Source organism: Erpetoichthys calabaricus, chromosome 15, assembly GCF_900747795.2.
Source record: "Erpetoichthys calabaricus chromosome 15, fErpCal1.3, whole genome shotgun sequence".
Classification (NCBI taxonomy): Eukaryota; Metazoa; Chordata; class Cladistia; order Polypteriformes; family Polypteridae; genus Erpetoichthys; species Erpetoichthys calabaricus.
The window spans coordinates 62,166,103-62,191,586 of NC_041408.2; the positions used below are offsets into that span (position 1 = coordinate 62,166,103).

Consider the following 25,484-nt stretch of genomic DNA (forward strand, 5'->3'; position numbering starts at 1 on the left):
AAGGACTAATTTGTTCTTATGTGCCATTACTGGGAAGTACTGTTTATGTGCCAGGAATTTGTTGGGTAGGACAAGAGTGCTAGCAGATGGAGGTGGCAAGAAGCCAAATTGGCTCATAATTGGTAATGCAGTGTTATATACTAATAAGATTTGGAACAAATATGGCGTGATATCTTTTCTTATTTGTATCCCTTCTGTTTATTCATTTTCTAGGTCTGACAGACGAAAAAGTAAAGGCCTACCTTTCCCTTCATCCCCAGGTATTAGATGACTTTGTGTCTGAAAGTGTCAGTGCTGAAACAGTGGACAGATGGCTTAAGAGAAAAAACAGCATACATGAAGGTAAGAATGTGTTTTGCAGTTGAGATAATTGTATGTCACAATTGCATCTTGCTGAAGATCATCTACTCTGAATGCGCTGCATATTGAAACTGAGGCTAGGTTTATATCGATTAAGTGTGAAGAAGGCAAGCTGGTCTTTTTATGATTAAAAGTGTTGGGAAGTGCCTCTGCTTCTGTGCACCTGGTTTCGCCATTATTATAATTTTATATCTGGCCGATTTCTTCACTCAAGGTGACTTTCAGAATTTGGACGCAGTATAGTTGTTGGCACATGTATGCTTTTAAAATTGAAGCATAGGCAAATTAAGTGACTTGCCCAGGATCAACATTGAAGCTTGAAGCCCAGTTCCTTAGTCACTACACCAAAAAAAATAAAGTCAAGACTTGAAGGACCAATAATGGTTCTTACGTGGTTTGCAATGCTATGCATTTATAGTTCTCATATTGGGGGGTAAAAAATTTTTTAGCATTTGCTCATCCTCTTGTATCCTACTTGAAAATAAGTCGTAAAAACTTGCATAGTAACAACTGCATAATTTTAACCATTACATAATAACTTAGTTTAGTATCTTGTTTGTTTAAACTTGAAAATATTATTTTTATAGTATTTTCCTCTTGAATAAGTCAGAAAACTCTCCTTTAACTTTATTGTGCTTTTGGAAATTGGCACTTCACAGGTGAATTCAGCAGTACACAAGGTCTTATAACTCCATTATTGATTTAAAGCTAAAGTGCAAATTACAAGGCCTGTCATCTTGTGCTACTTTTTCATTGCTTTGGGTCAAGTGGCAGGAAGGGGAAGGTCTAGACACACTGACAAAAGAAGTGGAATTTCTGTCAATTTTCTGTTCTGCAAAGAAAGGAGAAGAGAAGAGAAGGTGTTGGTATACAGCACCAAACCTTTGTCTGGCTGGTAATTACCATCATCAAAGCCCTTAAGCTGGCTCATATGCGCACACAAGTGACTGTATTTTATATATAATCCATAGGTCTGATCACAATCTGATTATTTGGGTGGTTACCTACCAGGTTATGGTTTTGGTCGGTCGGCCAGTCGACAAACATCACCACACCCTCTTAGTTGCGAGAAACAGGTCATAGACATGTGGTACAGTATCTGCCAAATAATACAAAGAGCACATGACATGTGTTTTGCCCTAATTGGGGCTTGTCAGGTGTACGCACCTTTGCTTCCCCTGCTGGGGATCAAACCTCAGACATGAGCGCCTGAGGCAGAGCCTCGGACACTGCACCACAACAGCTGGTTAAGTTTTACTGTACAACTATTTGTTCAGCAGAAAATAAGTTAACACGTTGACAATAACAATTTTATATACTGTCCTTTCAGATCCCCGTTAACAACTCCATTAATCAAAGAGAAAAAAGAAGGTGAGAGAGGCAGTAGAATGCATCAGTGTTTATAAGCATTAAAAAAGGAAGAAGTGTAGTAGAGAATCAGTAAATCAAAGATGCTAAAAAACAAAAAGCTAACAGCCAATTAGTGTGGTCAGTCGTTACTTTAAAGAGTCATCGTTTAGAATGGTAATAATATCAGACTACTGTTTTATTTAGTTGTTTTTTTTTTTTTTTAATTCAGGCTGCTCCTCACTGACTGAATTTTTTTTTGTGGGTCCCCTGTGAAGTTAGGATCATGTCAAACAATGTGGTTTCATTTTGTGAAGTCCACGAAACTGACGTTTAGAGTTTCAATTTGCAGTTTGAGAGGAAAGCCAACGTTTACGTCTGATACCACAAATCCCGAAATGCTGGTACCATATCGTTTTGATATTTGACTTTTTTGGTACTTTTCCAGTACTGGCATATTGCACAACCCGAGTCAACACTAGAATTGCTTGATACAGTATGTTGATGAACATTTTTACTTCTGTACATTAACAGCAGAATATACAGCTAAAACATAAACTCAGTGGTGGTAGGCACTGAAAAAGAGGGGGGGTTTAATCCAAGGTAAATTATGTGGAAATCTAAGCAGAGTGTGTAATGCATCCAGTATAATTATGAACTGAAACATTCCATCTCTCACACAAATTGTGGAAGGATGTATTCTCTCAAGGGTCGTTTCCACTTATAATCTGAGAATACATGTGTAAGGTCATGCTCCTGGCACAGTCTCGTATTACTTTACCCTGTGAAAATAGAGATAGTTTGAAATGCTTTTTCTCAGTAGTGGAACTTGGCATAAAGCATCATAGGCCAGTACTTAACCAGCTTCCACTGTGTACACTGGTGGTCTTAATGTCTCAGACTTTGAATATAATGGATAAAATGCTTTTACAAAAATATTTAGTGTAAAATAAAGTTGTCTAAAAAATGGAAAAATGTTAATGTCAGTTCAGTTTATTGTTGTATAGTGCTGTTCACTGAGTGCAGACAAAATGCAAATAAAAATTTTGCAAATAACTAATTCTTAGATTTGTGTAAACAAACAGGAAAACAAAGTTTGAAACTAACTTACATAAATAGAGCACAACACAATCTGTCTGTTAATTAATTATTGAACTAACATCAAGTCTGTTTCCTCACGCCGTGCATGTGAATTATAATGCATATGGCGTGCTCTGGGGATGATTGACTCATTCAGGCGTGATTGACAGTATAACAGTTTTGCCCTCCAACATGACCTGCCTTGATACCAGATTCTTAGTAAGTGCTGAACTGTAGGATTGCTATACACCATTGTTTTTGGATATTGACACCCAGAGTAGAGAATATCCTCGGAGTGAACTGTGAGATCTTCCTTCCTGTATCTCAGGGTTTAGACACTCTCCGCCTAGAAGTAAAATGGAAAAGTGAGTAAAGTCAAGTCTCCTAATACTCTAGGTCTTCTTGAGAAATAATGTTATAACTGCATCCTGCTTCCTAAAGAATGATTTATCTGTACTATATAAAGAAGGATGCACTGAATACTGTAACAATTTATTTATGATATATATGTTCATGATATTAATTGCACTAATGTTCGATAAATACAGAATTTATGTAGAGATTTGTTAGATCAGGTTTAACATGCCTAAAACATGTTAAATATGAACCTGAATAAATCTTCAAGCCACAGTATTATTCTAACCCAAAAATATGTCATCTGATGTTTGACAGTGAAAGGACTGGTATAATTCCCATTTAACACACCATAACTTTATTAAACTCGCTTAACCCACTTCATAGTAGTGGGGGTGTTAGAGTCTATTCTTGTGGCACTTGGCATTATTCCTGACATAGACTGGCACCCTGAACGGTGCTATGACTTGGTCCTATTCATGCACGCCAGCAAATTTGGAATCACCAGTTAACCTAACCTGGAGATCTTTGGGGATGTGGGAGTCCCCAGAGGAACACTTGGGAGAACATGCAGACCTTTGAAGTACAATGCTCAAGCATGAGGTGCAAACCCAGGATGCACCACCACCTTGTGGTCCTCTGAGTACAACAACAACAACATTTATTTATATAGCACATTTTCATACAAAAAAGTAGCTCAAAGTGCTTTACATAATGAAGAAAAGAAACATAAAAGACAAAGCAAAAAATTAAAAATAAGACAACATTAGTTAACATAGAATAAGAGTAAGGTCCGATGGCCAGGGAGGACAGAAAAAAACAAAAAAAAAAACTCCAGACGGCTGGAGAAAAAAAAATAAAATCTGCAGGGGTTCCAGGCCACGAGACCGCCCAGTCCCCTCTGGGCATTCTACCTAACAAAAATGAAATAGTCCTCTTTGTATTTAAGGTTCTCACGGAAGGACTTGATGATGATGGTCATGCAGACTTCTGGCTTTTAATCCATCACTGTTGAGTAGTATTCCCTAGCTGAATTAATGATAAAAAGAATAATCCCTTAAGGTTTCATACGTTTAGGAGTGGTGTGTCCAGGTCAGCTGTTGAAAGCAATATGTCAAACTAAAACAAATTATGTCAACTAAAAAGAGCAGTGACCCCAATGCTTATTCCTGTGTCATGACATCTAAAAGGCCCTTGCACTATATATTTTTTTTAAATAAGCTGTGTACCACAGTCTGAATTCCTACAGACCACGTGCTTGCAAATTAATTAGAAATATTAGTTGCTCATAAGCTATTTCATTGAAAAATGTTTCTATCATCCACCCATTTCACTAGAATAACATTTTTGTGGCATCCTCATAAAATTCCAACATGTTAGTTACAGATCTATTCTTTGGTTTCCTGTTAACAATAAGTTAAATGAGAATCTTTTTACAGGACATCTTGACATGTAAAAATACATTTTGGGATAATTTGTGGAAGTAGTTGGTTATCTTTGTACGGTTGTCCTGCTTGACAATATATGCAAGTTATTCACATAATTTTCCTGTGTGTGATATTCTGCCATCATGAGTAACCAGCATGTTTTACATGGCACCTTTTCTTTGCCTGGATCATGCCCTTTCTGACTGTATTCCATCTCTTTCGTCCCAGCCAAGTACCCAATTATACACACATAGCCTGGGGGCCTTGCAGGAATGTATTCATTCACACATAAATTGATGACCTGATAATTTGAAATCCATATTAGTTTAAGAAAATTATGAAGCTAGATTTGTAGTTGAATGTGTTATCACTGAAGTATCTTATGGCTGGCTTACGTTCATGTCATCTTATAGTATGGTCATGTTGCATCATGGTCTTCATCTTTTTAACTGAAACACTAAGTTTATATCTTTCTGAAATGGCAACCCGATGCAGTGCCTCTTACTATCAAGAATTTATTTCAATTTTTAAGAGTAGCCCACAGGGGTAGAACCTAATATTCAGTACAGGCTTGGAACTGAGATACTTTTAATTATTATTCTAATCTTTTTTTAAAGTGATGCTTACAGAAGGGGTAAACTAGAAAATTAGTGCTGGGTCTTGTAGTTCTAACTATTGATAAAATTCTCGTGTGAATAGGGAGGAGGATTTTTTGTAACTAAGCATAACACAGAAAAGACTAAAGCTATGTCAAGAAGCAACTGGCCACTGAGTCACTAAAAGAAAGAGACTAACAGGCAAACTAACTGTTTCTTGAGATGCCCCAAGTAGTAAACACTTAAAAATATGCTTGGAAGTATTAAGGAGAATTGTGTCATAACAAACCTGTGTTTATGACCCACAGTGTACCCTGAATTAGAAGTGCAAAGCCAATGGGAGGAGCTCATTTAGCTGAGTTGGGGGGAGGGGGGGGGTAATAGTAATCGTAGAAAATGTTAAGCCAAGTCCATTTCCTAATTTACCTTAAAAAGTGCCCTTGAAATATTGGTTAATGGGAGCTAAATCCCATTTAGGGGATCCAATGTGGATCTGAAATATTTGCTTGTTTGTTGACATAACTTGCTCGATTATATTATCTAAAAGTCAAGAAATACACGTCTTAGTGTAAATGGTGCAAAGCTTCTACGGAATTTGACAATAATTCATTAACGCTGTTATCTTGCTATGGACTTCATGTTCACATAACTCACTAAACGAGGCAGAAGTGTACTGTAGTTTCAGGTGTTGATTATGAATTTACATGTTTTAATTTTTTTTTTAATTGTGTAAAGGTTATTTTTTGATTTTATTATGTTTTACATGTTGTGAGGTGGTCTTTAAGCTCAGTAAAACTTAAACATACTTGGGTTTTAAAACAATGCATCCTAAAAATGCATTCAAGTAATTATCACAATACTTTAAGTTTCACTGGTGCAGCCTACCATTTTTTCATTGGTATAATTTTTATATTTGTCATATTCCTTCTCTAAATTCTGCAAAAATGTAAGCCTGGTTTGTACTGTTGAATCATTGATGACCAGATAATTAACCAAGCATTGACTTGGGTAGCAAGCATTCTTAAGCAGAGTGTTATTAAAAATTGGATTTAATTGTGTTATCAAATACAACAAAACCTAACAGAAATCAGTAAGATTTATTAGATTTTTTAGCATTCTTGTAGCTGTCAGTTTTGTTTAGAATCTGCACATTCTCAAATTCCCTTCTCATTTAGGTGGTCCCTTTTACAATGTTATTCTTTAAATTTTTTCAGTATCTAAAATTCTAAATATTTAAGCTGTTCTATGGATTAATGATTGATTCCGAACTTGTAAAAGTCAAAAAAAAGGAAGATAGATGAATGGATTTTCTATGCTTAATGTAAATCTTGCTTTTTGCGCTTTGTGCCAGACTTGTAAAGTATCCATGAATTTTGCACAGTGTAATTGACATGGTGACATGAATTAAATGGGTTAACTTCACCTTGAAATGAAACCCAAAGTGTAATTCTTGTTTAAGAGGCCATCTAGGAAAAGAGTGTGACATGTGGCTGCTCTTTGAAAAGCTAAGCTGCATAAAAGATGTACTGCTGGAAGAGGTGTAGGTGAGGCCAGCAGGGAGCGCTTACCCTGTGATCTATGTGTGGATCCAAATACCCCAGTACAGTGATGGGGACACGGTGGCGTCATTCAAATGAGACATAAAACCAAGGACCTGACTCTTTGTGGTCATTAAAGATTCCAGGGCATCTTTTGAAATGAGTAGGGTTCATCCTGATGTCCTGGCTAAAACTGCCCCTCACGGCCTTGTCCATGTTATCCCCTGGCGCTAGCTACTAAGTGGTGAAGGGGTAAAAGACAATTAATGTGTGGTGAACGTACTGGCGCAATAATGGCTGCAGTCACGTCATCCAGGTGGGTGCTACACATTGGTGGTTGCAGTGGTTCCCCTCTGTCTATGTAAAGTGCTTTGAGTAGTGAGAAGAGTGCTATATAAATGTAATTTATTATTATTATTATTTAATAGAAATTTTACCAAGTGCAAATATCAAGAATATTGCAGCCACAATGCACTTTATGGCACAGAAAATATCTTGTGAAAAAATTCTAATTCTGAATGTTTTGAATTAAGAGAATCTCAGCAGAAGCTATTAACAGGGCACTGTAATAGTGAGACATAGAAAAGATTCCATAGTTACATTAATTTAAATTTAGTGTGATCCATATTTATTGTATTATGGATGAGTGAAGTTAGTTGGTTTCCAGTAATTGATATGAATGGTTCCGTATTATTATGTAATACTGATTGATAATAGGTACTCGGTAACCCAAAATACAGGTGTTTTCACTAATCTTCTCCATGTTGGACAATTTTTATTTAGAGTAGATCACACTCTTTAGTTATGGGCCTTGGTTTGGTATCTCGTCCTCATTTTTAAACTCTCACTACTCTGAGCACTGAGATTAATCTGTCATTGTTCTTGCACTCACTGTGTTTCCCAGCAAACTGAATATCCTCTAGGTATGTCTACCTTTTTATATTGTTTTTATGATAGCACATGCGGCCTCTTGTTTTTGAACCATATTTCTAGCTTTACCCATGGTTTGGTAGAGAACAGAAGGAAATAAGCTTGCTAGCAAGGAGAATAACATACTAAAATTGCCCCACCTCTAATGACTTTCTAAGTCATAGTATAAGTATAGTCTGCAAACTAAACAATTATAGCCGATAATTGTTATACCTTCTAATGATCTTCTGTCTTTATAGATTAGTACCAACCGATGTCCAGAAGCTTCCTACTGAGTTGGTAGGGTTAACTGAGTTGTTAACAATCGTTACACAGGCACGAATCGTGAATCTGTGTAGTGTGGATCAAAGTACCGTTGTTGAGCAAAATCTTTTGCCATTGGGAGGAATTTGGTACTTAATATATGAGCAATCTACCACAAACCCTAGTTCCTCCTTGTGAGATCCTATAACTGCTTCTGGTGTATCTTGGGTGGTGTATTTCTGCCATGTTTTGGAGGAAAGAAAAATAAGGTCTGGAACATGTACAGTTCTCAAATCCCTTTCCAGTTGTTTCCTCTGTGGTTCTGGTGGTTTGAGAGGATTGGGTGGGGTGAACCATGACAGCCAGTAAAATCTGAGACTCGGGTTTGGGGGGGGGGGGATCATCAAAGCCCATCTTTTGGATGTGGAAAAAATTACAGAATGTCAACACAGTCACCTGGATGACAAACCGTATCTTCATGGGTAGAGGCAGAGGATCAGATGTTAATCTGAGTCTAAAACCACAGTATTCCATGTTGTCAGATCTCATTTAGACAGAGAAAAAAAGGCAAACCTTGCACTGTTTACAGAGAACTCTAAAATTAAATATCAGTTCGCTCGTCTGCTAAAATGTGAAGGCTTCAAAAGGCATTTACTGTAAACTGTCAAATTTTATTATAACCTGTCCAATTAGGCAGATATTTTCCAGGATTTCACAAATTTCAAGGTGGCTGTTAAATATTTTAAGTTTAGAGTTTGCCAAGGTTGTGGGGAAATAAATTTACATTTGCCATGATTTAGTTACTTGTGCCATGAGTCATTAAAGGCTCTTTTTATTGCTCTGCTAACTTTGGATAACAGTTGGAAAAAGTGCTCTGCTGCCCCTCATGTAAGCTCAGTAGGCTGCTGTTGTCAGTTTCAGCAGTAAACTCGTCACTGCGTCATATAAACCTTCTAGTGCTTGTGGTTTGTGGGATGTAGAGTATGCTTTATAATCAAACACAATGCTAATGGAGGTGCTTTAATAGTGGCAAGAGAGCAGTTTACAGTCTGCAGAAGCTTGATGGACATTACTCAGTGTTTAGATTCTTTGCTTGATCTGTTCCAATTATACACAAAGTACATGCAGTGCATCCAGAAAGTATTCACAGCGCATAACTTTTTCTACATTTTGTTATGTTACAGCCTTATTCCAAAATGGATTAAATTCATTTTTTTCCTCAGAATTCTACACACAACACCCCATAATGACAGTGTGAAAAAATTTTACTTGAGATTTTTGCAAATTTATTAAAAATAAAAAAATTGAGAAAGCACATGTACATAAGTATTCACAATCTTTGCCATGAAGCTCAAAATTGAGCTCGGGTGCATCCTGTTTCCCCTGATCATCCTTGAGATGTTTCTGTAACTTAACTGGAGTCCACCTGTGGTAAATTCAGTTGATTGGACATGATTTGGAAAGGCACACACCTGTCTATATAATGTCCCACAGTTGACAGTTCATGTCAGAGCACAAACCAAGCATGAAGTCAAAGGAATTGTCTGTAGACCTCCGAGACAGGATTGTCTCGAGGCACAAATCTGGGGAAGGTTACAGAAAAATTTCTGCTGCTTTGAAGGCCCCAATGAGCACAGTTGCCTCTATCATCCGTAAGTGGAAGAAGTTCGAAACCACCAGGACTCTTCCTAGAGCTGGCCGGCCATCTAAACTGAGCGATCAGGGGAGAAGGGCCTTAGTCAGGGAGGTGACCAAGAACCCGATGGTCACTCTGTCAGAGCTCCAGAGGTCCTCTGTGGAGAGAGGAGAACCTTCCAGAAGGACAACCATCTCTGCAGCAATCCACCAATCAGGTCTGTATGGTAGAGTGGCCAGATGTAAGCCACTCTTTAGTAAAAGGCACATGGCAGCCCGACTGGAGTTTGCCAAAAGGCACCTGAAGGACTCTCAGACCATGAGAAAGAAAATTCTCTGGTCTGATGTGACAAAGATTGAACTCTTTGGTGTGAATGCCAGGCGTCACGTTTGGAGGAAACCTGGCACCATCCCTACAGTGAAGCATGGTGGTGGCAGAATCATGCTGTGAGGATGTTTTTCAGTGGCAGGGACTGGGAGACTAGTCAGGATAAAGGGAAAGATGACTGCAGCAATGTACAGAGACATCCTGGATGAAAACCTGCTCCAGAGTGCACTTGACCTCAGACTGGGGCAACGGTTCATCTTTCAGCAGGACAACGACCCTAAGCACACAGCCAAGATATCAAAGGAGTGGCTTCAGGACAACTCTGTGAATGTCCTTGAGTGGCCCAGCCAGAGCCCAGACTTGAATCCGATTGAACATCTCTAGAGAGATCTTAAAATGGCTGTGCACCGACGCTTCCCATCCAACCTGATGGAGCTTGAGAGGTGCTGCATAGACGAATGGGCGAAACTGGCCAAGGAAAGGTGTGCCAAGCTTGTGGCATCATATTCAACAAGACTTGAGGCTGTAATTGCTGCCAAAGGTGCATCGACAAAGTATTGAGCAAAGGCTGTGAATACTTATGTACATGGGATTTCTCAGTTTTTTTATTTTTAATAAATTTACAAAAACCTCACGTAAACTTTTTTCACGTTGTCATTATGGGGTGTTGTGTGTAGAATTCTGAGGGAAAAAAATAAATTTAATTCATTTTGGAATAAGGCTGTAACATAACAAAATGTGGAAAAAGTGATGCGCTGTGAATACTTTCTGGATGCACTGTACATGTTAGGTTTTGATTTTTTGTTCTGTTTAACAGAAAATCTAATTAGAAGTGCCATAAGACAGTAAGAACTTGCTTTGATGCACCTAGAATATTTATGGATTTAAAAACTCCAAACTGACACACTCTTTTCAACTGTTAAAAATAAATTGAGGCCATCATGAGATTTTGTTTTGCTCTATAATGGGATTAATATTCATAACTGTAGGTGAATAAAGTGACAGTAGGTCTTATTTATAGTCTAATATTACAGTGTAATCGTTTGACAAATGAGTACTTCTTCTTCTAAAGCTTTTCGCACTTTCATGTGGGGTCACTATTTTGGATCAGCCTCCACCACTCTTTTGAACATTTCCTCTCCTGATACCCCTTTCTCCCTTAGATCCCCCCCTTCACACAGTCCGTCGACATTTTCTGTAGTTGTCCTCCCCTTCATCCCAACACCTCCATATCTATGATTCTTCTCCCCACATTGTTTACCTCTCTTCTCATGACATGTTCATACCACTTTAACCATCTTTCCTGTATTTTCTTTGAGATTTCCCCAACATTAACCGAACCTCTGATTCTTTCATTCCTGATCTTATGGAATTTTGCTACTCCACAAATCCATCTCAACATAATCATTTCAGTAGCTTCCAGTCTCCTTTCATGCACATTTTTAACTGTTCATGTTTCAAAGTCATACTGTACAGCAATGATGATCGGTTTGACCAATGTTTTATACACTTTACCATTCACTTATGCACTAACTCTTCGGGCACATTCACTCCTGATATCTTTTCTTTTTTCTTTCAATTTTTCCAACATTATTGCATTCTGCGGTTTATTTTCTAGATCTAACTCTCCATCCTCTGTTATGATCGGTCAGAGGTATTTGAACTTTACCACCAGTGAAAAGGGCTTGAAAGGGTTCAAACTTTTCCACCTTGTTTTGGTCCCTTAAATCTTGAATATTCTGTCTTTTCCTACTAATCTTATGGCCTCTGTCCTCCATAGCTCTTCTCCTATGCTTCGGTTTGCATTCCACAGTGTTTGTTTAGAGCTGCCACATTGCATGAAGTCAACTTGCATGATCTACTATTTTCCTAGTAATAGCATCCATAACCAGAGTAATAAGAAATGAACCTTACTGTATATCCATCTGTTATTTCTTGTCTACTTCTCACTTGTCTGTAGGCTCCCTCATACATATCCGTACATGCTTCTCTGGTACTCCTTTCTCTCGCATACATCTCCATATTTCTTGCCCCTGTGCATGCCTAAATGTGTTAAGAAATTTATGTAAAGAAACAAATATATTTACCATTCTATCTTTTTTTTTTTTTTTTTGTGTACATCAGCCATTTGATTTTGAAAGTAATGATGAACGTGCAATATTACTGCTACAGATCAATAAGCATCTTATTTTAATGTTTATTTTTTAGGAACACTCATACCCAAAATAAGCAATTATAGAGGCATTTACTATAATCCTGTAACTTAAAGTGGCAATTACCAAAACAAGTTGTATATTTCATAGTGCAGAAAGTGTTTTGGGTTTCAAATATGTTTTGATTTTTATTATATTTGGCTAGCTTTTTTCATGAATTAGCTAACAATTCAAAGACTGTTTATTTTTCTTCACATCTGTAGCTGGTGTAGCTCCCTTATCCCACACGTTCCTTGGTTGTTGTTTGTGTGGAGTTCTACCTGTCTCTGTGTGGGTTTTCCTCCAGGTACTCTTGATTTTATTATCATGCCCCCAAAAGCCATGAGTAAAGTTGAATAGCACTTCCAAATGGACCTTCTGTGAAGGTGGGAACATGTATGAGTGTGGGCTGCTGTTGTCTTGAGCCTGATGCTGCTGAAATTGGCTCCATCCCCAACAATTCTGAATGAGATATAAAGTGGGTTTAAAAATGTTATGTTTTGTTATTTCCTAATGTGAATAGAAATGTGGCATCATGACTTTTGGCTCAATAATGAATGGGTTACACTGTTAATAAGGTTACCAAGGAGCTGGGTGCTGCATTTTGCTCATGGCCTTTTACTTATCTCTTAACACTACGAACCAAACTAACCTCTGGTCCTCCCAGGATCAATGTTCTAGCCCAAGCAGGTCACGAGTTCCAGCAGGTTGCTGTGCTACATTTGCTTGCACGCAACAAATGTTGGAGTTGACATTCTTCTTCTTGCTATCACGTAATTTGCTTCTGCAATTTGCTTCAAGATCAGTAGATATCGCTGATCTTCCTTTTCTGTTTACCATGTCACCTGGTCAGTCATTTTCCCTTATGGTTTGCCGTAGAGAAGACGAGAACCCCGTTAGCTTTGTGAAGACTGCCGCCAACCACATTTTTTGCTTCACCAGCGCGTATCAGATTTTAAATTTTTATTACGAGCAAGATCAAAGTTCTAGTCAAAGTAGTTCACAAGTATTTGGGTGACAGACAAGCACAACCTTTAGCATTTTAAATACTGTATCTCTGCTTCCTTTCTATGATGAGTTGAAAGCTCAGCCTTAATGTTTGCAGCATGCCATGCAATGCATATGTTTGTGATGAACCATCTTTTGGAATGGCAGATACATAACTACTGGACAAATACACAGACAGAAAAACACACAGATGCTTATCCTTTTATTAAGGCAAATAGATAGTTAGATATATTGCCTTGCCATATGTGTTTTCTTAGGTTAGGTGGCTTTTATTGATTCTATGTTGTTTTGGGCAAAGCTCCTTATCTAACTGACCTTTAAAATGTAACAATATTGGAAAAATGGAAATTCCAGTCACAGGTAATCTTGAAGTCATCCTTTTCTTCTGAATATTGTCTTCACTGTTTGATCAAACAAACAGTGAATCAACCCTTTTTTATTCTTATGTCAAGAAGTATGGATTAAATTTAATTTCCACTTCCTTCTCTTCATTGCTAAAATATCTTTTAAGTGTTGTATTAAAGGCACGGTTAAAGTTACCCAAGTACACTTCCTCTCAGTATGCATTTTCTATATATTAAGTGTTCTTTATTACCTCGAGAGTACATATTGTGTGTCAGTTAATGTGGTGAAAAAAACTTTCTGTTGGACCTCTAATCTTTTTAAGCAGTTCTGTAATTCCCTTTGTATTGATTAAATAAGATGTTTCTGACTAGCTACTTTCTGTTTTCATGGGAAACCAAATACCACACATTTTCCATAACCACTTTTTTAGGTACATTCACATATAAAGTGCTTACTTCGACTTAAATTTTTATTTTACAGTAGTGTGATAGAGAGTAGGATTTAGGGACCATCAAATAGCAACTCATTGTTATTTTAGCGAATCTTATGTGTAAAGGATATGCTGGCCTGTTGGGCTGAATGGCTTGTTTTCATCAAAATTCTAATGTTCCATGTTTTATTTATATAACACAGAGTGACACATTATATTATAAGCACCATACTAAATTGAAACTTATCACGTGTTTCGAAGATTGTTGATTTGCATTTTTAACGTTTAGGCAGTTCTGCTTACCAAGTCATTACTTATGGGTCAGAAAAATCCTTCAGTGGCTTGTAAGGGCTGTAGAGGTTTCACTTTCTGTGACTGTCTAATGGTTGTAAGTGGTAATAAGCTGGTGTAACCTTTTTCACTGTTCATATTCTTTAGTTGCTAGTGAATGGTAAGTACATGTCTGCTGAAAGGAGCTGCCAAGTGAAGAATCTTTGGTTATGGTGGCTTTTAAAATAAAAGGCCTTGTGTTTATTTAGAGGTTTTATTTCTCTAAAACGGACCAACCAAATTAGTTTTAGCACAGACTGACCTTTAATTTGTGTCTTTTCAACGCTTACTTGCCTCAATTTAAGTCCCACTTCCTTAGATGTTAACTTTTGTGTACTGGCATTTATGTGAATGTCGGTGTTTGTTAGGCGTGTGAGGGAGGCAAAGGAGGAATCTGATCATCAAAACACCGTTGATTTACTCAGAGAAGTATTTCTAAATCTGTGTTCAGCCTGGTATATGGATCAGGGCTGTATGTAGCTGGAGTATAATGAATGAAAACTGGTATTGTTAAGGAAAAAAATGGCATTAATCAAAAGTGCACATGCTTCTAATTATGCCAGGCGTAATCTTTTGGGAATGGTTTTACGTCATAGCCATAATACCCTGCCTAAATCCTATTCCCTGTGTGCTTTAGGCTTAGTTCACACAAGATTTGTTTCTTCTTTAGTCATTCAGTGAATTCTTTACAGAGCAACTGGAAAACAATTTGTAATTTTTTTTAAGCAGAGAAACTGAGCTGCTTTCAGTCTTGCTGCACACACTGAGGCTCAAGTTCTGTGCCTGTAGCTAATTTCGTAGTCTGGACTCATAACCTTAGTTCACAAGTTTTATTTCTTTATTTGTGTTTAAACAAATGTATAGTTATATGACAGAATGATCAGGATCAAAAAGAACAGGCTTTGATAAGACAGAGTATTATAGAATCTCCCCATTTTTATTATCAACCAATGTGAATTTTTACACATTTTATGAGAAACAACAGTTGTTTTATGATGAGAATTTTGTTTTCCTTTCAATTTATTTAACTCAGTTAGAGGTTAGATTGTCATTAATATTTCAAATGGAAGATAATGAGAATAAGCAAAAACATTTTTTCACAACTATATGTTTTTGCCAAGGGTGGCAATATTAGTGGAGGGTACTGTATGATACAAGAGATGGCCCCCATGTTGATCGCAAGTTCATTCTTCACTGTCCTGTTACAAGTCAGTACTGTCGTTTAGTCACGTTTCTTTCATTCTGCATGGCTTTTATTGATTCTTTGTGATATGCAAGAAGCATTTCCACCTTACTTCTGCTTCCATTTTTAACACTGAGATTTCGATTTGATGTGCTGCGCTGGGTTTTAGTTTTTTTTTTTCTGCCTATAATAAGCAGATTTAGTTTATTTTTAGAAATGCGGAATTTAGAGAACACTGGATCTTTATCCTTGTAGTAGGTGATCTTCTTGCATTTTTTAAGCCAGTTTGACAGAGAAGTGGACTTTGTTTGCCAGTCAGTGTAAATTATAACTTAGCAGGCATGCAACCATCTTTGTTATGGTTAAATTTTCTGTTTGTTACCTAAAGAAATATTAAAATTCCACACATGTTCTGGTAATGTTGAGACCCCCTGGCATGGTATAGTAGAGCACATTTAACAAAACAGATTTTTCTGATGTTCTGAGTTAGAAAAAGCCACCTACATTTTGGCTTCACAGTGCTCAAAACCTTGAATGCTGCATCATATAATAAATTTAATTAGTCTTAACTGAAAAGTTAATTTTTATAATGAAAGTGGGCATTGTTCTATTTTATTCTCTATTATTTACTGTAAAGGGCATGATCATATACACTTCAAGAGGTGATCAAAACATTTTGAACCTGAAAGAGGTGTTGCTGATTTTGTAAGTGGGCTGCGGTTAGATCTTCTATAATGAAATCTCTGAATTATAGAGATGTAATATTTGTGGTTTATAGATTGTTTCTTGTTCCAACACTAAATCTTGAACTGTCATTGATTTGTCCAGTGTTAGATAAAACTATAACTTTGGAGATTTATTCTCATTTAGTCATTGTAAACCAGTGCCTGTTCTCTTCATACATCATAATCAAGAGATGATTTGCGATGCCTCTGCGTCTGGCCAGCCTCCAACTTTGGCAACAGAAGAAAATCCTGCTATTATGGACGGGACTGTATAAAGGATCAAAAATGAGTAAGGTTCCACACATGTTCTAGTTAATGACGACACCATCTTTGTTGGTATGGTAGCACACATTTAACAAAACAGATTTTCTGATATTCTACGCTAGAAGTGTCGGCTCCATTTTGGCTTCAAGGTGCTTGAAACGTCCGTTCCCACGTCATTGATCATAGGATACATGATGAGAAGAGATTTAGAGAGTAACCCTTCACTGTGCATTTTATGGTTTTCATCACTACAGAAGAAGGAGGTGTTGGCTGGTAAAACTGACACCCTGTCTTTCTAACCAAGCAGTCTTGTGTCCAGGGTGTTTGACCGCCTCAGCTGCACGCTCCTCCATCAGCTTCTCTACAGTGACCCCTTCTGAAGTTGGCCTAAGTTGCAATGACAGAAGCAATTTAAGTTTTTGATGACTTGCTTTATCGAATGACTAAGGGGTCGGTTTACCATGAAAGTCAGAAGACACTAGCATTCCAAGATTAGCACTGAGGATACCTTCTTTTGCATTTTCTATTAAAAATGTATAATAAAGGATAAATATAATATGTTTTAAGTTGAAGCTGTTTCTTCACAAACATGTTACATATAAATTTGCCACGTAAAGCTGTGTACTAAAGTGAATAATTTTTAAATTTAATAATTTTTAAAAATACGTTGTCTGTACTTACAGGTTACAGTATGCTCTATGGAACACTGTGTCCATACATCATAGAAAATATGTGCACTTTGAAGTAGCAAAGGTTTTGATTCAAGAAAACTTTCCTTTCACGTTTATGAGGCATCTTTGTGATAACAGAAGAAAAATGGAAATAATCATACTATCCTAGATTCTTGGCCCTATATTTTTTCCACTTTAACTTTGAATTGAAAAACACCGAACTTACTCTTTAATCATTCACCTTGTTCTCAATGAGACAATATATCACTGCAGTTCATTGTTACAGTTTACATCACTTCCATTGAAAGTTTCTTCCATACTTTAATTTTATTGCTAGGCAACATAATTGCTAGGAATTTGTCTTGGCGTTACAACTATAGATCAAAAAAATGATGATACGCAGCTGATAATGTGATATACAGTATTTGACATGATTACAGCATTATAGTGCATACAACAACAGCAAAGAATACTGTAGTGCACAGAAACCTAATTCATACACAGAAGAATATGAAAAATACAAAAGTGCATTCAAAGTCTTAGAGTAAACAGAATTTATGTTGAATGGAAGTGTAAGGAGGTTTGGAAAGATGGAGGTGAATCAGAAGTTGCTCTTGACCATAGTGTCTGCAGAAACTAAAATGCTGTTCACGTTCCAAGTGGTTCCTGCCCTAACTGACTGGTAATATTTTTGTGAAAGTAATAATTGACACAGGTAGATGTGATTCCAAAGTCCATTTTCTCACTTCCTTTCCAAAGAGGTATAGAGGTCCTGAATAAAGTCCATAATTAATAAATAAATAAATAAATAAATAGATTCATTAATAATAATATATAAACAAATAAATAATAATGAATAAAGAGGCCCTCCTCTTTCTTAATAGCAACCTGCAGTTTATGCCAGTGCAGACCATTTATGAATGAAATGAGGGCCTTTTCAATGACTGCACTATAAAACTGAACCATCGCTAATTGACGCTAAGTAGGAGGAGAACAAAATGCGTCATTGATATTTTTTGATGAGGGAATTTATGTGTTCAGCCAAGCTCAGAGTGACACCAAGGACTGAAAAATATTCCATTCATTTGAAAGTGACTGAACTTATAACAGGGGTATAGGACAACAAGCGTTTCTTCTAATATCCAGAACCATTTCTGTAGTTTTCAGTATGTTGTGTGTCTAATTTTTTGACAGCACACCATATGGCTAGCTCTTCCATCTCCATCCAGGATGATTCCTCAATCCAAAATTGTGACCAGGAAGATCACAGTATTGACTTTGGCCAACTTTAACAGTTTTACAGATTGGTCAGTAGAGTTGCTAAAATCCACAAATAAAATCCTGACATGAATACCTGGAGAGTCTAAATGCTGAAGAATGTAGTCCAGAGCCATGCTATCTGCTTCATCAAGTGATCTGTTGGTCCATTCAGCAGACTGAAGGGAGTTAAGAAGAGAGTAAGTGATAGACATGAGATCATGAAGAATTAGATATGTTCATATGTTTCCATTACTACTAGGGTCAAACCATTTGTCTTTAGTCACAAAGACTCAAAACGTTGAACATTTTAGGCACTGGGAGCTCTGCTTTCAGCTAAACACTGGTTAAAGGCCAGTAAGCACTGATGCTGACTCAGCACAGTCACTTTATGAGGAGCAATCTGGAAGGGCAAACATATTTCATGCTTAGTTATATGGATAGGGGAGGAAGAATTAAAATTTCTTAAAATCTTTAAGTTGTGTGATTTTGAGTTGTCTCCATTCTTTATGGTGTTTCTCCTCATGCTGTTAAGTTTTCTTTATTTGTAAAATGCACAGTACAGTGACCCTTTATTAGCTACATACATTTGTTAGTCCACTTATTCTTCCTCTTGACTTTTGTCAAATGTAGAGCTGCAAGTTAACTTCTTTAGGATGTTCAGATAAAAAAAAAAACATACACACACACACACACACATACACACACAGATTCTAGTAGAACGTGTAAACTGTACTCGGAAAGATACCAGATATGTTTGATTTGTGAGGCAGTAGCGATAAGTGCACCATCACTAGTACATCAAAGGTTTGTGAATTCAAATATGAATTGAGCTTCTCTGTGTTGATGTTCCTTAAATACTTGTTGACTAGCTGATTCACAGCCAATAACACAGTTCTGTTAACACACTGCTGAAATAAAGAAAGGGACATTAGCCAAGGAACCTCACCCTAAAGAAGTGAAGTTCAATCTAAAGAGATCTGATAATGGAATCTAAGGGTCAAACTGTGATGGAGTGGCAGCTCCACAACTGCATGTACACAGCCGAGAAGCAATGAGCCATAGAAACAAGTTGTGCATTAAAGAGACAACTGGAGAAAGCCGTCTGTACATCCATCCCATACATGAGAGCTGATTTTTAGGCTTTAAATTGATGCTTTCTGTGTCAGAACCGTGTTGATTGAGGGAGGTGTGAAGTGACTGGTCGGATTTTAAATTCAGTCCATTTTCGTAGTGTTTATCCACAGTGGCACTAATTACTGTCATTTCCTTTTAATGCAGTTGCTGTTAACTAAAGCACCCTTGGTCCTCATTTACAGTTCAATTAATTAAACACTCCTGAATGAGTATGTATAAGCTGTTTTACCTTCTAATATTCAGTTGGGGATAAGATGCTGGATGACTGTCAAAACTACCTAACAAAAGCAACTTTTTTTAGAGGAATCATAAAAAGAGTAGGGATGAGGAAACTCACTAATGTAAGCTGTATAGCCTTGTTGTATAGTACTCGTTTTGTGTGTGTGTTTATAAATGTGTGCACTATGTGATACATAATAATTTATATGCAATACCTCACCTCTTTCCAGCCACCAAATTATATCTCCTGATATGTTTTATACAATATTTAATTTATATCTTTTTATGTATATGAATATTGAAGCTCTTGATTTTTTACATTTATTTTCAGTGCTTTCATCCATCAAGCAATACCTTTTAAGAACTTGCTTCTTCTAGTCCAGGGTTTACCTTTTTTCTTCATGTGTAAATTGTGTAAATAGAAAATAAAATAGTTAAAAAAAAAAAAAAAAAATTCAAATTTTTATACTCCAAATGTAGGTGAAATAAAGCATATAAATTTATAAAATGCCAAATTATAAAATTGCAATATCAGAGTACTAAATAATTAGAAAACTGCCCATTTTCAAAGCTGGTTTGTGTCAATTGCAAGGCGGCAACCAGTCCTTTATAAGGCCCACTCACCCACACTTCTGGACCAATTCAGAGGTGCCACTTGACATATGACTTTTGAAGTGTGGAAGGAAACCAGTGTACCAGTGAGGGAAAACCCTTGCAAACATGAGGGGGGACAAGAAATCTCCATACACAGACCTAGAATTGAAATAGGGCTACTGGAGCTGTGTGACAGCAGAGCCATCTACTTCTTCACTCTTTTCAAAATCCATCCATCCATTATCAAACTTATTTATCCAGTTCTGCATTTTTTGGGGGGGGGAAGCATCTGGCACAAGGCAGGAGCCCCTGACACACACTGAGGCTTGCTCTTATGGAGCCAGTTTAGGGTTGTCATTGAAACCATAACAAGTGCCTTTTGGATCCGAGGAGCATTTATCGTACCTGCAGGTAAACTTTCATAGAAACGGGCACAATGGGCCAATTCTATACACAGGTCCAGAATCAGCCCTGTGACACTGGATCCACAAAGCAGAAGTGATAACCACTACACCATCCTATTCCCAATTAGACAGATAATGCTTAATTTGTCCCTAAGGGGAAATTTAAACTTTATAGAGTCGCAAGAAAAACATAAGTATTATAACAAACCACAACCCCCCAAACACACACAAGAACTTCTGGCTTGAGTAATCGGATAACAAGCTTGTAGGTGGGTCAGATCTGTCCAGTTGAGCCACAGGTTTATTTTTAATAGCACTTGAATATAGCAGGTCCAGCTTGTTGTGTCTACAAATGGAACATGCAGATAGAAATTTTGTTCCTTCCAAAGTTTCCCATGGTTTAAAAACAAAATAAATTGATTTAAAGTAAAATGAATCAAACTAATCTCTCCTGAAAAGTTCATTTTTGTACTGAAGGCTAACTTTATCCCGAATCAAAGATATTTTTGTCATGCTTTTATTTGCTTTCTTATTAATATGTTGTAATGCTCTGTTCTTACTATAAAAATGCTTTATATACAGTGTAAGGGGTAATCAAAAAGTTTTTACCCTGAAAGGGGTCTCTGCGTTTCAAATTTTTTAAGTGTGCAAAGGTTAGGTCTTGTACTTCACAAATTTCTATACACGAGTATCTAGCATTTGTGGTTTATTTAGTATGTTTCTTGTTCCAACACCAAGTCAACATAGATGCTGAAAGTCACAAAATCGAGCATTGAACTGATTTGATGATTTGTCAAATCTTTTTACTGCCCAAAAGGTCAGAGGGGCATAGGAGAAGTCTCCTACATAAAGTTTAAATCCGAACAATATATTCATTATCTTTTCTTTGTTCCGTTATTTCACCAAGTAATAATTTCCGTTTGTTTGCGCTAATGCGATCTTTACTATCCTTTTTTTGAGACTTTCAAATTTTCGTACTTCTATTATCTCTAACCTGCGTGTGTACCGCGCCAACATTTTTGAATTCTTTACGAGTTTTACTTTGTCATTTACTCTTTGTGTTTTATTTCTGGCCCCGGGCGTGGTTAAATCTCTTGGCACAAACACTCGTCTTGCATGACGTGAAAGTGTCTGTCTGAGAAAATCACGTCTCGTCTTCTTCCAAGATTTTTTTTTATAATAGATTATTTCTAAGAGAAATAAATTCTCAAAGGTGAACATCTCATTACAATGTTACAGAACAATATAACCTTGGAGATTTGTTTTCGTCTAATCAACATGAGTCAGTGAATGCCCCCTCCATACGCTACAGTCCAGAGATGAGTTGCACAACTCCATCCTGTAGAACAGCATTGCTGCTGGTGGGTCGCAAGTCAATGTTTTATTTAATGTGAATGGGTCGAATATGGTTTGTGAAGTGGGTTGAGGTGGGTTTATCTTCCTCAGTTAAACAAACCCGTCCAACATTTAAGCATGAGCAAAGTCTGTACTTGTTGGGTGCATGGAATGTTGACTTATAATATGAAACAATGGAAACATGATGATTCTCTAAAAAGAAATTCAAAGTCCAATACTGTACTTGTAAGGTCATGTGCCCAATTTTATGTGATATTGTAGTCCAGTTTGATTTGATGCATTAAAAGGCCCTCTCAACAAGTTGGTATTATATGGATTTTCTTTGGTATTTGTGGCAGATGGCCTGGAAAAAAACAATGAGGAAGGCTACTGACCATCACCTTCAGCTTCACCACACTGTACAGGTTATAAAGGATGCACTATGGATAAGAAGGGATGTGACACCCATCTTATTCTCCAGACCTGGCCCTGTGGGATGTGCTGGGCCAAGGGTAAAGTTGTGAAGTTGGCTATAGAAGAGTGGAAACATTTTGCGTCAGTGACATAGATTAGATTCATGAACATTGTAATAAGTGAATTAGTGATATGTTGAAAAATAAGACTTGGTTCCTTTCATTGTTGTTTCTTTTATTAGATCAAGCTCAAATCTTCTTCTTTGATTGTCCCTCATACAATGTAACTAAAAATAGATGGATTCATTTGATTCCAGTAAAACAGATCAAACTTGACAGACACAAATGTATATTTAGCTTTGGGAAAAAAAAAAAAAAGTGTGAGAGAGGAGATATTAAAATGTTTGTTTTTTTGTTCAGACATTACTTGCCTGTTGCTGACAATTTCTTAAGAAGTATCTCCGGACTTGCACACACAAAGGACTTTATCTGACCCTGGAAGGCATGGGACCATACCAAAATAATAAAAATACATTAAATTGCACAAGCCACTGAAAGGAGAAAGTCTTCTTCAATTGCTTGATTGCCATCCATGAACTGTCCAACTAAGAGTGCATCCTGCATTGAACCCAGTGCTGCTAAACTGGGTTCCAGTTGCATGTAAACCTTTAACTAAACAAGCAGGTCCACAAAACAGATGGATGCCCTGAATCATATACTTAAAACAAGTAGTAATTTTAAGACCCACACTTTTAAAGATTTAAGAAACTTTCTGACAAGTGTGAACAGGAATTAGTTGTACAGAGATATTCAATTTGTTTTTTGTTTTTTTTTTGTAGAAGACTTTGTACGGAGATGTAGTATAATGTTCTGGAAATACTACACATTGATGAGAATGGAAAAGCTCCTTTATGAGCCTAGGAGGGACTGCTCTTGTTCATTTTTAGAAACATCTATTTTGTTTTAAATAGAAAGGGTGGCAGACCTTTTTTTTCCATTATAGCTTACAATGTTAAACTGCATTTCCTCTCATTTTAAAATAAATGTGTTTTAGTAAAACCCTTTGGTTAGCATAAATTTGGATGGTGGGATGGATAGGTATTCAAAAAAATGATATTGCAGCTCGTAAGTCATTTGACCAATTGTTTTCTCTTGGAAGAGTTGTATATTACTCTACTTTCCCCTTTTGTATTATTAATATGTAGCCTTTGTCAGAATGCCTCAAATTCCATAGACTTACCATTATTTAAAAGGTATTGTACTTTGTAACTTCTCCCCACCATCCCTTCTACATATATAACCTCAGGCAATACAATAAGTTCCAACTTTAAATAATGTATTATTGATCATTTTTGTAAAATAATTACAATAAGCAAAGTACATTTGAATATTGGCAACCATACAACCTGATAAATGCTGATGTGTAGTTTCAGGCGGCACACAGACTTCATTTTCTAGCTTTCTTCAGAACATGCCTGTCTCAATATGGCTGCTGAGCTGTGCTTCTCGGTGTGGTCTTCTTTTCAGTTCATGGTGTGTGAGATGCTCCTTTATCATGATGGTGTGAAAGAGAGGGAGGGTAAAGTAATTCATACATTCTTTGTCCAAATCCTTCTACCAATAGGGTGTCATACTGCAGAATGGCTTCAGACCAATGGGGGTGCATAATACCTTTCACACCTGCCCCCAAAACCATTTGTTCAGCTGATGCTTGCCATTTGGGTGATTTGACTATCTTTTGGGGGTTGATTGAGAGAGTCCTGCAGAGAATCACTTGCCAAACTGGTTTTAGGCACTTCCCCTGACCCTGTCATAAAATTCCTCACTCGGTCCTAAAGATTCTTAAACATCAAACCATTGCTGTTCTTATCAATAATATAACACTAATATTACATTGCTTTGTCTAAGTTATAAATAAAGACATACTAAATATTTTTCAACTTACAATATATTCAAAATTTCACACCACAATACCCATGCTCTAAATGTTGATTTGTGTCCCTTCAAAGAAAAAAAAATGGAGTATTTATATTTAAAGTGAATAATTTCTGCTTCTTCTTTTTTTAAGACACTATCAATTGACACTCCCCAGCCTATGGATTCATTTCTGTTAATTCTAAGAGATAAAAAAAAGTTATTTCGACATTAGATTTTACAGTAATACTGCAGTCTGCTGTCTCAATGGTTTACAATCGTGTTTTGCTTCCTAGAACCACTTAACGGTTTTATTTTATACTTACCATGCTACCTGTCAAAGACAAGATATAGAATAAATGTGAAAATATTTGCTATTTCTTGCTCTATATGTACCTTTAGTGCCCTTCCACAGTGTGTCTGAACCTCTGTTGACTGGTGCCTCCATCTCTTGTACATGTTCCCATAAAGGCTGGTTGTCATTTTGAGGTGCCTTCCTTGCTTCTTTTCTGCTTTTATACTTCCTACCTTTGAAGGCGACTCTCAGCATGCCCTCAACACCTTTACTCCTCCTTCTTGTGTGTTCCACACTCTCACTTTCTCTATTGATCGCCAGCCAAATTGACCAACTAGATTGCTCAGAGGGACCAAAGACAAACACAGAGACCTTAACATTTTATTATGTAGTTGATAGCGTCTTTCTATAGTGCACACAATCCAAAGGAACTTGAAGTACAGTGAATTAAATAACATATTTAAACACAAAATACTAACTGTATACAATATCTTGAGTAAACACTCTGTATTCAGGGTGGCACGGTGGCACAGTGGTAGCACTGCTGCCTCGCAGTAAGGAGACCTGGGTTCGCTTCCTGGGTCCTCCTTGTGTGGAGTTTACATGTTCTCCTCGTGTCTGCGTGGGATGCTCTGGTTTCTTCCCACAGTCTAAAGACATGCAGGTTAGGTGCATTGGCGATCCTAAATTGTCCCTAGTGTGTGCTTGGTGTGTATGTGTGTGTGTGTGTGTGCGTGCGCCCGCCCCCTGCAGTGGGCTGGCGCCCTGCCTGGGGATTTGTTCCTGCCTTGTGCCCTGTGTTGGCTGGGATTGGCTCTAGCAGACCCCCGTGACCCTGTGTTAGGATATAGTGGGTTGGGTAATGACTGACTGACTCTGTATTCATTGCAAATTAATTTTCTGTTCCTTGCTGAACTTGTACTTTTGCAT

General features: G+C 37.2%; 2 protein-coding genes across 3 annotated transcripts in view; one reads left to right on the forward strand and one right to left on the reverse strand.

Annotated features, from left to right (window-relative positions):
• LOC114666111 (protein quaking) overlaps nucleotides 1–25,484 on the reverse strand; it is a 1,435,209-nt gene that overhangs the window by 499,455 nt on the left and 910,270 nt on the right. The gene's annotated exons all lie outside the window — the stretch shown is intronic.
• pde10a (phosphodiesterase 10A) overlaps nucleotides 1–25,484 on the forward strand; it is a 357,319-nt gene that overhangs the window by 174,236 nt on the left and 157,599 nt on the right. For both annotated transcript variants that reach the window (XM_051919349.1, XM_028820278.2), the window contains exon 2: nucleotides 214–342. In XM_051919349.1, coding sequence (XP_051775309.1) covers nucleotides 214–342 — 129 coding nt within the window. The remainder of the gene's footprint in view (nucleotides 1–213; nucleotides 343–25,484) is intronic.